The sequence below is a fragment of the Strix aluco genome, chromosome 19, assembly GCF_031877795.1.
Source record: "Strix aluco isolate bStrAlu1 chromosome 19, bStrAlu1.hap1, whole genome shotgun sequence".
Classification (NCBI taxonomy): domain Eukaryota; kingdom Metazoa; phylum Chordata; class Aves; order Strigiformes; family Strigidae; genus Strix; species Strix aluco.
Genome location: NC_133949.1, coordinates 16,685,594 through 16,698,529, shown reverse-complemented (window position 1 = coordinate 16,698,529; position 12,936 = coordinate 16,685,594). Strand labels below are relative to the sequence as shown.

Genomic DNA, 12,936 nt, shown 5'->3' with positions numbered 1-12,936 from the left:
TTAAGATTGTTATCAGTGGCAATTACCAGGTTCCCAGCTGCAGGATAACCAACACCTATTTTTGATGTCTGTTGTATGTTGATTTTCCTAGAAAGGATGGCTCTGTGCATCAATCAGCACACCTGGTAGCAGATGAAAAGAAAGTGGGAGATAGACTGCTTGTTGAGGACACTGTAGAATCTTTTCTCTTTCCTACTATCAAATAAATAGGAGCTTCATGCCACCTTTGTCCCTTTCCCACCATTAAGCCAGGTGTATGCAAAAACTATGGCCTGTGAGATTCTTCTGTGAAGTACCTTTCCACAGTTCTCGGGAAACCACTATTTTAACATATTTTCCAAGTAGGGTACAAAATGCAGCCATCAGTTTATCATGCTATGAAAACTGAGTAAGTTCTCCCATTAATTCAGTTAATTGCGTCACAAGAGAGGCAGAAGGGAAACACCGGCAAGACTGCAAAGATCCAAGACTACTTTTGATGGCTTTCTTCAAGATGTATTTTGTTCTTAGTATTTGCCAAAAAAAATGGAAACAGGTCACATGTGTGAGAGCATTTAAGCACAGCAGGAATTAATTCTTTGCAAGGAAAGTATAACTCTCTTGCAGAGCTCAAGTAGTGTGAAATACATTCTGTGAGGTAAAGCACTGTACTGCATTATAATTAAAACCATATTTTGGCAAGCCTATAACTTTGACATATGTATTTAGGGATCGAGTGCTTGTAAAATAGAGCAGTAAACTGGGTATTATCCTACTAAAATAGAGCTTCCTTCCCTAGTGGGTGGTATATTGGTTTATTCTTTCTTTCTCATCATGCTTAATATTAACTGTCAGAGACAAACATAAAGGAAGTGCTTAATGTCATTAAATCAGTTGCCTAATTGCACATGCTAATACTTCTTGTACAGGGACTTTTTCTGTACCTGTCTGCCTTCTGTGTGCACAGAAGGCAGACAGAGACAAAGAAAGCTAGGAACGCCAACAGCAGGGTTATGAAAGTTGTCAGCATAGGGCAAATTATGATACTTAGCGGCAACAAGAAAGCATGTCCTCTGAGTTACCAGCAGTTTTCATACCCCTCTTCCAACTTGGCAAAGAAATAGAGCACATCATGTTCCAAATGAGATTACTTCCTACTACTGTGGCATTTAGCAGTATTAATTCCCACTGAGAGCAAGTGCAAAACGCTCTACCACCACACCATCCTACGGTCAAACAGTGCCACTCTGTGGATGTAACGAAATTATCATGATAATATTCAGAATTCTAAAAACCAGAGACATTTTTGTAGGGTAGCAAGCCTCTTCCAAGGATAATCAGCACAAGAGACCGAAAGAGTCTGGCAGAGACACACAAATGATCAGTACTTTAGAAAATAAGAACTAACACTAGACAGTGGGAGGACCACAGAACAGAGTGCTTAGAGGGTAACCAGAAGAACTGTCAAGGAAGCACTAAGGGACCAACAGAATATTCGACAGAAGAGAATTAAAAGGCATTTGGCAAGAAAATAAAAAATTGGAATGAAGATTTGGTTTTAGCCACACTCTTATTGGTGTAAAGATAAATAAATATTCAGAAAGTAAAACACAACAAAATACATCTGTTCTGCAGAGAGAACAGGCAAACCTCTGGATATAATTTTCTTCCCTCTTATTTTAAAAACTGACTCTAACAAAACAACTAAATAAAAACATCCTGAATTTAATTTCTCACATTTCCAGGTAGCTTTCTACCTTCCATTTCAGTAAAAAGGGCACCTGACTCTTCTCAACTAACTTCCAAATGTCTTCATGATACAGGCTTCAATTTTTCTGTTTTCCTCTCAACTATGCCATAATTATCGCTTTAAAATGGGATTCTCTTATCATATGTACCTCTAAAGACTAATTATGCTTCATGTAGACTCTGCTCACCTTGGAATGTGTTTGAAATGTCGGTCAGTTGAACTGCTCTCAAAGCATGCTCCCTGCAGGATACCAGAGGGAGGATGGAAGTGAAAGCTAATTTGAAGAAAATAGTTTAAAATACTAGTAATTAATGTGACATTTCCTGTCAAAGTGTCTGGAGGGTACCAGAGCTGAGGCTGGGGAAAGAAGGACAATTCACTAGAGAGTTTAGAAACATACAGTCCAGTCCAGTCAAGTATTTAAGCATTGAAATTTGCCATCCATCTCTACCTAATCCCAATTCTTTACAGTTATCTCATTCACCCACTATAAATTTAAATATAGAAGGGAACATTGACCTGTGCACAGAGCTGCCACCAAAATATTATACAGGGACTCAGCAGTTGTGTTTGCTCTTTGCTTTCCAGTATCTAAAGGTAAAAATGTAATTGTATGGTACATTAATTTCTTCCAAACTGGTAACAGGAACACTTGCTTTGCAGAAGAGCTTGCTTTAGACTCCTGTAGCAAGTGGAAAACTGTGGCTATTCCACATTATATCTTGTCCCAATCTTACCAGTTTCACTGTCTGTAAGCCACACCTCAGACATCTTAACAAAGAAAGCTATCAGAACTTAAAGACATCGTGTTTTCTCTTTACTGATACATTCCCATCGATAAATGGCAAGCACATACAGTAATCAGAGTCGTAGTAACCTTCAGAAATTTCCTTCTTACCAGTCAAAAAGCTGTCTCTTTTTTTCTTCTCTTGCCTTGCAGCCTTCCTCAGTAACACAGATAAGTTTCAAGCTCAAAACAGCGTTATGGACTTATATAAAATGCAGTCAAAATACGGGAAGTCACTTCGTTTTTAAAATTACCACCTCAGACAAATCAGAGTAGCCTCATTTTTACCTTGTTCATGCTTTGCCTGGATTTCAGACAGGGAAAAGTTATGATCAACTTGAAGAGCTTCCCCTGTCCCAGGGCACAATATTAGGTGTCAGGAAGGCAGCTCTCACCTCTGTGAATCCAATGTTACTTCTAAAAGGCATGTTTTTATGGCCAACAATGGCTTTTAAATATAATTGTCACACTTACGAACACACAAATGCTTTCACATGCAGCACAGCACTCAAGGAAAGACTTTCGGATTGCACAGAGAATTACACACAAAAACTGTATCACTTCAGAGCAATCTCTCTTGCAAAAAGCCACAATTCCATTAAATTTTTCACACGTTTTCAATACATGTGTACATTCCCTTGAAGTGAAATGTGAATTTCATCTGTGCTCATCAGGACTGACTGATGGAGGGCTCACTGCACACAGTCAGCGGCTGACAGCCACCACTGGCTGTATGGAAAGGTGTGTCCTGTCTGATGCTGAAGTACTCTCGTACCAAACACTCCCAGGATTTTCTAACTACTGCGTAGTAACTGGCATCTGCTCATCACCATTTGTCCTCAAAGACTCTAAAAAAGTATCTAATGAAACAGAGGCATGCTCTATTTCGTATGTGATTCCAGAGTAAATGTGTCCATTCTGATTCGTTAAACAGAAACCACAACATCTTCCAAAAACATGAATTCTAGCTCGAAAAATTTGAATCCATGCACGCAAATTAATACTGATAGATTTTTCCACGTGAAGTCCTACAAAAAAAACCCCTCAACTCCCTGCCACAAACCCCACAGCAAAACTCCCACCACCTTCAGAGGGAAGTGCTGCTAATCTTGTAAAGAAATCCCTAAGACAGAAAACCAAATTGTAGTGCAGTTTTCAATGCCAGCCTCCACCTATATAATCTTGTTTGTTCCTCTGACAGCTCTTTCACATAAGCAAAAAGCTTTAGTTTGTGGGAAAATACATATATGAATTCCCATTCTCTTCAACTGAGCTCTGGTTTTGTTTTTTTATTTGAAGAAAACTGAGTACTGCAAATATGAGGAATGAAATACAAAATGGGAGTTTAATTATGCTCTCTGGTAAGTCCATGAAACTTGCTAAAAGAATCCTACCAGATTTCTAAAGGCTCTGAAAGACATGGGTTTGGTAATTTTTTTAATTATGGCAGGTAAAATTACTTTCAGTTTATATTTTTTTTTTTACTCTCTCACAATTTTTACTCTCACAATCAAATGTGACTTTGAAAGCTCAAATGATATTACTCAAAGGTCTACAAATTGAGAAGAAAAAAATCGGGAGTCCCAAATTGTTGTCTCATTTCACTATTGCAACTGATTTTTCTCCCTCACCTGAAAAATGAACGTATCATTTTCTGTGAAGATGCTGTGCTATCCAAACCTCATACAATGCAAAGAGGCAAAACACACACTAAATTCTGAAATGTAAGCTCTTGCTTTAACTGAAAAATTGAAAAGTCCAGATGTATTCAGAAATAAAACAAAAAAATCCTGTATGTGTTTGATCACTAGGCTCTGTTACCAGAGAGGAAAAAATGGCCCACAACCAACACACCCAGGGGCAAAGTTTACCCATGAAGCCAGACATGAACAAGATGCAATGCTGAACCAAGCACAGATGTTATTTTTGGTATCTTTTTCAAGGACTGATCCTTGGTGAGGTGTAAGCTTCATGTTATATGACACAGAATATATGATTGACAGCAGAACAAGACACAATACTGTAAACGGGTGAGCAGTGAGACCCCCGGAACAACCCTCATCACCTCAGTACCTCCCTATGCTAACACTCCCATCTTTTAGAGGAAGAAACTCGTCTCACTCCCCAGTCTTTAACTAGGCCCCTTTATTTACTTCTTTTTATATGAGTCTCTTTGTTTACAAAGACCATTAAGCAGCCTGTATTCTAACCGCAGACAGAGCTTACCATCCAGGCCAGGCAGAACAGTACTCCTCATGGCCAGCACCAAACCGAGCGGCGATCCAAAGAGGAAGAAATCAGACACCTCGAATTCAAATCGGCCCAAGTTTACTTCTGAGAGACTGGAATTCACAGGAGGAAAGTCTGCACCATCTTTCAACACACTTGAGTGGATGCTGAGCAGAGAAAATGCACTGATTCAACAATAATGAAGAGGGCATCCAGAGAAAAAAATCCATTCCCAAAACAGGCTGCTTACAAAGCTCTAGCATCTGTATCTAGATCCAGGCAATATGCCTTAAACTGTAGATAGATATTGCAGTATAGCAGCCACTTATGATTTCCAGTGTGTCTTCAGTAAATTTACTACCTTCAACATGTAAGTTTTCTACAGTTATTCTACAGAATACTTACTGGTAAGTTACACAAGGACTCTGAAGATTGAAGATCTTTGTAACCTCATTACTCACACTGACACAGCACCTCTAAACTGCAGTAAACGAGCTCATAGGCAAAAAAGTCTTAATGATCTATCTAAGTGTCTCAGACAGGAAACCAAAGGCTTGGAATCTCTCTCCTATGTACCGGGTGGGTGAGAGGATGACACAGTTTGGTTTGATTTGGGGGTTTTTCCCTCCTCTTTACCTTACCAAGGAATTTTTTCTGCCATCTTTAGCCTGTGTTTGTCCAACTATTCCTCAATAACTTAGCAACAGCCTAAAGTTAGAGGAGATCAAAATGTCAATGAAAGAGAACACTATTCTATCTGCTTGCTTAAGTCCAGCTGCATGTAAAGCTTTCAGTTCAAAAATCACAGATACACAGGAAATGAAAAAAGGCTTGGAAGAAAACTGTTATCCTTGTCTTTTAATTATTCTATTATCCTCGAAGTCTCAAGTGCTTTATACAAGCCAACACTGTGCTTTAAACATAATATAGTACTACTTCTATACAAAAATGTAAAAGTGACCAAAAAAATCTTTCAGTCGTAGATAAGCAAAAAAAACCCATCCTGCCTCAGAGGGAAGACACTTTATAACACATTGAAAAACCCAATGGTTTGAAAATAGAAGAATAGCCAACAAAAGCAAAGCAAAGCAAGAAAATAAAATTAAACTGCTACTAACAAAACTGCCAGACTTGAAGTAAAGCACAGTAGTAAGTCCATACTATACTCAACTGTAGCAGAACTGAAACTTCAACACACAATAAAACTTCTCCCTCTGCATCACTCTCAATGAAATAAAGGAAATCAGATGATGGATAGAAGAAAAAAAAGCACACAGCATTCAGATAAGTAAAAAACTAAATAGAACAGGCAGAAACAATGAGACAAAGGGAATGCTTATGTTTCCATAAATCTGTGTTTTAAAGGTTTCTTAGGATTCAGAAAAGCTAGTTAGGTTAACTCTCCTCCCCCAACCTCCTCCTCATTTAAGCCAAATGTTTATGCAGGTTTGGGGTTTTTTGTTTTAAATCTGATCTGAATAGCTCATGGACCAATGGAAGTACCTAAAGCAATTATCTCACTCTTTACAGAATAACAGAAAGCCTGTAAGTGAAGTCAGAGGGATATTTAGAAAGAAAGACGTAACAGAAATTTAGAATTACAAAGCATTCATCCATCTTGATTTATGTGGGTTGCACTGAAAAAATTGAACTACTCGCATTCAGTTTTGCATATTCAAAACTCTCACAACTGAATAAAGATTATAAACATTAAATAAAAAATTCTCCACACATGAGTAAGTTCATACTAGAATCACTATATCTGTGGTTTTCTCTTTGAGGGGTATACAGGGACGTTAAGCACACCTCCACCACAAACAGTAAAAATGATTCTGTTGCTCTGGTGCTGACAGGCTGCATTCAGTGGCAAGCCCATTTCTTTTACTCAGTCATTGAACACTAGTTACCTAGACAGGAAAGCATGATGTTGGGTTATAGTATCACAGTCATAGGTGGATGAGTCACTCTGTTTCCTAGGCAACGGCTGCCTTGGCTTCTCATCCTCCATGATTCCCGAGATGTCAATATTGCTTTTGCTCAGGCGTTTGCTGCCACCCAGACTGGAGTCCTCTGCTAAGAGGGGATTATCCTTCGGAGAATGAACAGAGCAAAAGGAAGATTTAGACAGTGACCAAAATACGACAGCGCTTATATGAAATGGCTGCATTTATACATTTGACCTCACTTTATCCAAGAAAGGATGGAAGGGGTTAGACTTTCTCTCTGCAGTAGAAGATAAGGGAAGAGATTAAGAGATGAAGCCTAAAAGCTGGAAGAAGAATCGGGGGGGGGGGGGGGGGGGAGGAGTAACACAAAAGCTTTATCCCTCATGACTTCATCATTCTTAGAGAAGTATAAATATCATAAGGTAATCATAAGGGGTCTTACCTGCGGGTACAAAATGCCCATTACAACATTAATGGTGTTGCTCATCCTGTTCCATGGATGCGGGACCTGATTTTTTAAGAAGGGGAACTTCTGCGGGATGCAAGAGGAGACCAGTGGTACCATATCTTTAAGGTACCCCTTAAAATAGGAAATAGATTTATTCATTGTTCATTTCCTTCAGCACTTCTGCAGCTTGCACCAGTATCCTCCCTGACATATCCCTATTACCCCCAGACTTTTATTCCTGCATCCTGCAAAGGCTGCTTTTTAAAACAAACGCCATTGGACTGAATTCCTCCATTCATGGGTGAGATCCAGGTGGATGAGGCATGCAAGATCTGGTTCTTTAGCTACTGTGTAATCCAATTCTGTGTAAAACTCCTTCCATTCAGATCAACAAAATAAGACAATGCCCGACAGCTGTTTTTACAAAACTTCAAAGATACGAACGTCAACAAGGCACACTGGGAGAACAGATAGAGTTAAACCTCTTCTAATTGTGTAATTATTGGTCTTCATCCATATTCTACTAAATCTTACAATGCAGTACTAGAATTCATGGGATGGTATGATACAACTAGCATTTGCAGAAGACTAGTTTAGGACCAGCACGTTCACAATTATTCCTGTGATGGTACAATGAAAAACGCATATAGGAATCTCTTTCTGCATTTCATAGTAACATAGCAAAATTCACATCATGCCAACTTTTAAATGAAAGTTGCCTAAGATTTAGGACCTTACTTAGCATAATACTAACGTATCCACAATGTTAAAAGTAAGCCTCACTTGTTGTTGTTGTTACTGTTAATGAGTGCAGAGACCTATTCCACAGGGCCAGGTAGGAGGTGAGGGCTCCTGCTGTGTGTTGGCAGCTGACTGCCCCCACTATTTTGTGTGCTAAAGCGACATAAAACCAAAATAAAGCCTCCACCTAAAATACGCGCTTCCGTGGAGTTCAAGCCAGAACCAACTACAGGCCCTACTTATATTATTTTTATGTATCAGCAATCTTTTTTTCAGCCTGACACTGACTCCATGTACCTTGATTTGCCCCACAGTTGACAACCTTACATTGACGCTCCGTTGTAACATCAGTTCTTTTTAGCAACTCTATTCTCCAGAAGACCAGGGACCTTTCAAAGCCAAAATTCCTATAAGCAAAGTATTCCTGACAGAGTTTCTTACAGAGCAACTTTTTATAGGTGAATTCTCAAGAACATAAGTGAACAACATTTCTTTACCTGCTCGCATTTCATGATTATCTCAAACTGATTCAGCAAAGGTATTTTACCTCTTAGCCTTCATGATGAGTTCTAATCTCTAGCTTGTTCCCAAACAACTGTGCTATGAAAATGCAATATATCTATGATTTTTAATTGTAACTTGCATGCCTCAAATATTCTGCAAACTGTGCCTAAAACTCCAATTGGGTGTTTTTACTAAGAATAAATTTATTAGTGCCTAAGAATATTCAAGGTCGCACACAAAATGGAGATGAATCCACATACACATAGCTGAAAGGGAATTTTTAGAGATTGAACCCCTGAAATGCACTGACAAATCCATTGATTTAAATGGGCCGTGGGTCAAGCTCTTAAACATCATAGCATCAGTGACTTCTGAAAACTGTATCAGTGCTGTCAAGGCTCAGAGTTTCACCAAAACCCTGGCGCCATTTTAAGGTTCTTCATTAAAATCACATGGCAGATACGTCAGCATCTCAGCTCCCATTAATTTTTAAAAAATAACTCCTGTCAATGGATTGAGAAAAATGGGCACCCTTGAAGGTACCAGAGCAAGAAAGCAGATGCAAGGAACTCAACGTGATATTTGATATAAAAAATATGATATTTGATATGACAAAAATATAAATATTTTTGTTTAGGTCTCTTGATTTCCTGGTGGTCTCAGGAAGAAGGCTGGCTGTTGGAAAGGCATAGAGTTGACAGTAACATAACACCAAATGTTTTTCTCTTAATCACACCCATGTTTCTCCACAGTATTTAAAAACTAGCTTGTGTCATCACAGAACTAGCTAAGTAGACTTTTTAGTAATGGAAGCTATTATCTTCATCCCTGAAAGCTGGCAACGATTCACATTTGATCTCTAGGCATCAATAACAGGTTCTCCTTGCAGAAGGTGCGTTCTTCTCTTGTGTGGTAAGACAATCTCAGACAGGTCAAATTTTGCAGGAGTTTGACAGTCTCGAAACAATACTGTGTGGGAAAAGCATCAAGTTCCCTCTTCCATGCTCTTATCATTAAGGTTAACCTAGCATACCTGTCATGTCAGCTGTGCATGTTGATTTACTGGGCATGACGCTTCTGTCAGAGACACAGTAGAATGCTAGTTGCTTTTTCTTTTTTTTTTTTTTTTTTTTTTTTTCCCCCATCCCTTTTTTCCCCCTTTTTTTAAACTCTAGAATAATAACCATCACCTAAAGCGACTTAATGGGAAGTGGCATACCATTATTGCACTGCCGGAGAAAGCCTTCATTTTCTTTGATCAAAATCAACACTTTTTAAACTTGATTTTCTATGGGTAAAACTCAGGTCTTCCAAAGCATACATGCCACAGATAGTTCAATAAAGGGAAGAAAAAAGTAGTTTTAGCAGGACAAGGGACTAAATCTCTGTGAGACAACCCTAGGGAAGGTCACTGGGAAACTGGCTAGGCATTGTACAAGACAGCAGCATTCAAAGTTGTTCTTTTCATTGTTGCATATAACTCTCTCCCCATGCTCACTGACATTTTCTTCACCACTGCTCCCTGCACCTGTCTTCTTGGACATAGCATTGTGCCACTGCATTACCCTGCTGAGGTGTCACTGGAACACTCTTCACAATTCATAACAGCAAATGCCCAAAGTGAATATAGACTTTATCGTGCCCAGTACTTCTAAGCAACTTGCAAAGAGTGTGAAGTTGAACTAGACAAAACAAAGGATGTGAGAAAGAGTGCAAGGCTTACAGATGAGGACCAAGGCATGATAAATCAAGAGACTTGGCCAAAGTCATGCAGACAGTCAGTGGAGGACATGCTAAATGAATCCATTTCTCTGAAGCTACAGAAAAAACAAGTTCATAGGACAGGTATTTCCCATAACCTCACTCAGTACTGGAGCACATTAGCATCCCTGTGCATGTGGGATGAGATTCCATGTCAAGAAGAGATGTTGAAGAACCTAATCTGTTCCCCAGAATTATGTAGATGAGTTGCAGGAAAATGAAACCAAGACAGAAGCAGTATATGATCTATGAGACTGACCTTCCCACACTCTTCAACAGCCAAGAGGACTTCCTGGCTTCTGTGACAAATGAATAATTAATCTTATTTCTGGGAACTATAGTTAGTGCCAGTTCTGGAGCTGTTCATATAATAGTCCCTTGGGGACTGAACTGGGACCAAATTCATTTTACACGTTACTGAACGGCCATTCAATAGGGAAAGCCTGACAACCATTTCAGGGAGACAGAAGGTTATTTGGTGAGAAGAACTACGAGAAATTAACTTCTCTAAACCATCTGGGCCTTCTCTGCATCTGAATGGTGAAGATTACATCAGATTCTAAGAGTATGTCAAAACGTCTGCACACTGTGGTGTCATGGTGAAAAGTGTTCAAATTTATTGTAGTCTGATACCTTAAAAAAAAAAAAAGTTGTTAAAAAAATCCCTTATTCAAACCTATTCAGAAGACCTGGCCAGATTTTAATCTCATTGGTTTGAGCATTTAGGTTCGCCTTCACGACACTTTTCTTGTATACCGCAAAAGAGACTGAGCCAATTCAACATTTATATCAGCCAGATCAGGGAGTGAGATATAGTTTCAAAAATTACACTAAATCACTTAAAAAGACATTAGGAAACACATAGAAGGCTGAGGTGATCAGTATAGAGACTATTTGCTGCATTTTAAACAGTTAAAAAGCTTGTTTTCCATTGCTACAAGCTCTTTCAACTCTCCCACATGCCACAATGAAAATCCCATCTGCAGTAAAATGGTATCAATAGTGGGATCTGAATTAGACACTCACAGGTAGCTTTTATTTTGATCCATATGAAGCAAATGGTTAATTTTTGCCATTAATCCTAATGAAGAGTTGCCTACTTCTAAATTATGAGTATTTTAGCTGTTGCAACAAAAAAGAACAATCTTTTTCTTCTAAGAGACAGTGTTCCCAACCAAGTACTGTGATTGCTAATATAAGACTCTGGGTTTCCGCTTCTGCAGATGGACCAAGTTCACTTCATCCCTCTGTCCTTTAATAACCCAAGGAGTGATAAAATGATGATGACAACACCACCAGTTTTCTTTGTTAAGTATCTTGACATTTACAAATGTAACTGATTTTTAAAGAGCGAGAGTTACTAGTCTGGTCTGAGCAGAGTGACATTTGCTCTACTACAGATTCTTTTATTGAACATGCAGGTAAATTTTCAAATACTGCCCCAGACAAGCATGTACACACAACAATCATCATGATCTCAGACATCATTCACATTTCTGTCTATACTGTAGAAGTCACTATCTATTATAGACAATCCTGACTTCGTTATTTAGTGTATATTGGAAACTAAAATACAGAAAACAGACTACAACACACAAATCAACAAATACTCACCGGTGTAGTAGAACAATGTATCATTCTAATTCCTTATTTACATTGCCTCATTAAATTAACAGGCCCTCTCTCTCCAAAAAGAAGCTTCTAGTGCCTAAATGCAGTAGTTGAGAGTACCTCAGTGTCATCCTTATTTCCAACTAGTTTAGTTTCACAAATGCCCCTGACATATGTGAAATGGTGAAGTAAAAAACTCTCTTATATTTCTGTGTCTCAAACTCTTCCAATGAGATCCATTTCTACTGGAGACACCAAGGCGTGGGGGGTGGAAGGGGGGGAAACAGTAAAAAAAGAGTCCTCCTGAATGTGTTTCTTGGGAGCAAGCTGAGAACAACGGATAGAAAGACAAGGTAAGGAAGGAAAACAATATTTAGTTCTTCTGAACACACAGAGTAGTAGAGATGAAGATGGGAAGAGAAAAGGGAAAAGATGGAGAGAGGAATAGGAAGAAAAGCTCTGTGGTATCAAGAAAGAGAGGAATACAGGAAAGTTGAACCTATAAGAGCAGGGAAGTCAAAAGGACCTATACTCCCTAAAGCCTGATCCCCACTCTCAGATTCATCAGCAGCCCTTGCACAATCAACCCTACTGTAGGACTGGGATCCAGGAGGACCAATTTCTCCACTTACTTTGCCTGCAAAGCATTGTCCTCAGTGTTGGTACTATCAAAGGCTGGCTGCTGAGAATCCAAAGCAATGTTATTAATGGTGAGTAATTCTCCTTCCTGGAAACATTCAAAGGTTTTCTCTTTGCTCAAGTGTACTCCCATCACACACAGCTCTCAACTGAACCAAGCAGGTTGGAATCACTCAGCCCATTTTTGAGGAGAGAGGTAACTAAAGAGTCACGAGATGAAACAATTTGGCCATGGTCACAAAAATCACCAAAGAATGGAGTGTGGGCACATCACTCGGTGTCAACTCCAATACACCACACCCCCTCCCCATATCCACTTGAGTCTGAAGTACATAAGATGAGTTGAACTTCAGTTTTCTTTCTTAGGTGTTGAACACAATAATGAAGCTTATGTGCTAGCATTACTTCAAAAAACTGTGCTTTTACTATCACAAAATCTTTTCTGGATCACAGTTAGAATTAATCCTCCTCTCCAAATGTAGCACTCAGACACTGTTATGCTCAGTGATCCGTTCACAGATCCTCAGATGTCTTGCATTCC

At 39.0% G+C, this 12,936-nt stretch overlaps 1 protein-coding gene across 5 annotated transcripts in view; it reads right to left on the bottom strand.

The window, feature by feature from the left end:
• Window positions 1-12,936, bottom strand: part of PITPNM3 (PITPNM family member 3) — a 114,673-nt gene that overhangs the window by 26,515 nt on the left and 75,222 nt on the right. For 3 of the 5 annotated variants that reach the window (XM_074844951.1, XM_074844953.1, XM_074844955.1), the window contains 2 exons: window positions 6,653-6,834; window positions 4,743-4,912 (listed from right to left, as the gene is read on the bottom strand). In XM_074844951.1, coding sequence (XP_074701052.1) covers window positions 4,743-4,912; window positions 6,653-6,834 — 352 coding nt within the window. Of the gene's footprint in view, window positions 1-4,742; window positions 4,913-6,652; window positions 6,835-7,133; window positions 7,200-12,936 lie in introns of all 5 variants that reach the window. The other 2 variants (XM_074844950.1, XM_074844952.1) reach the window with 1 other exon arrangement.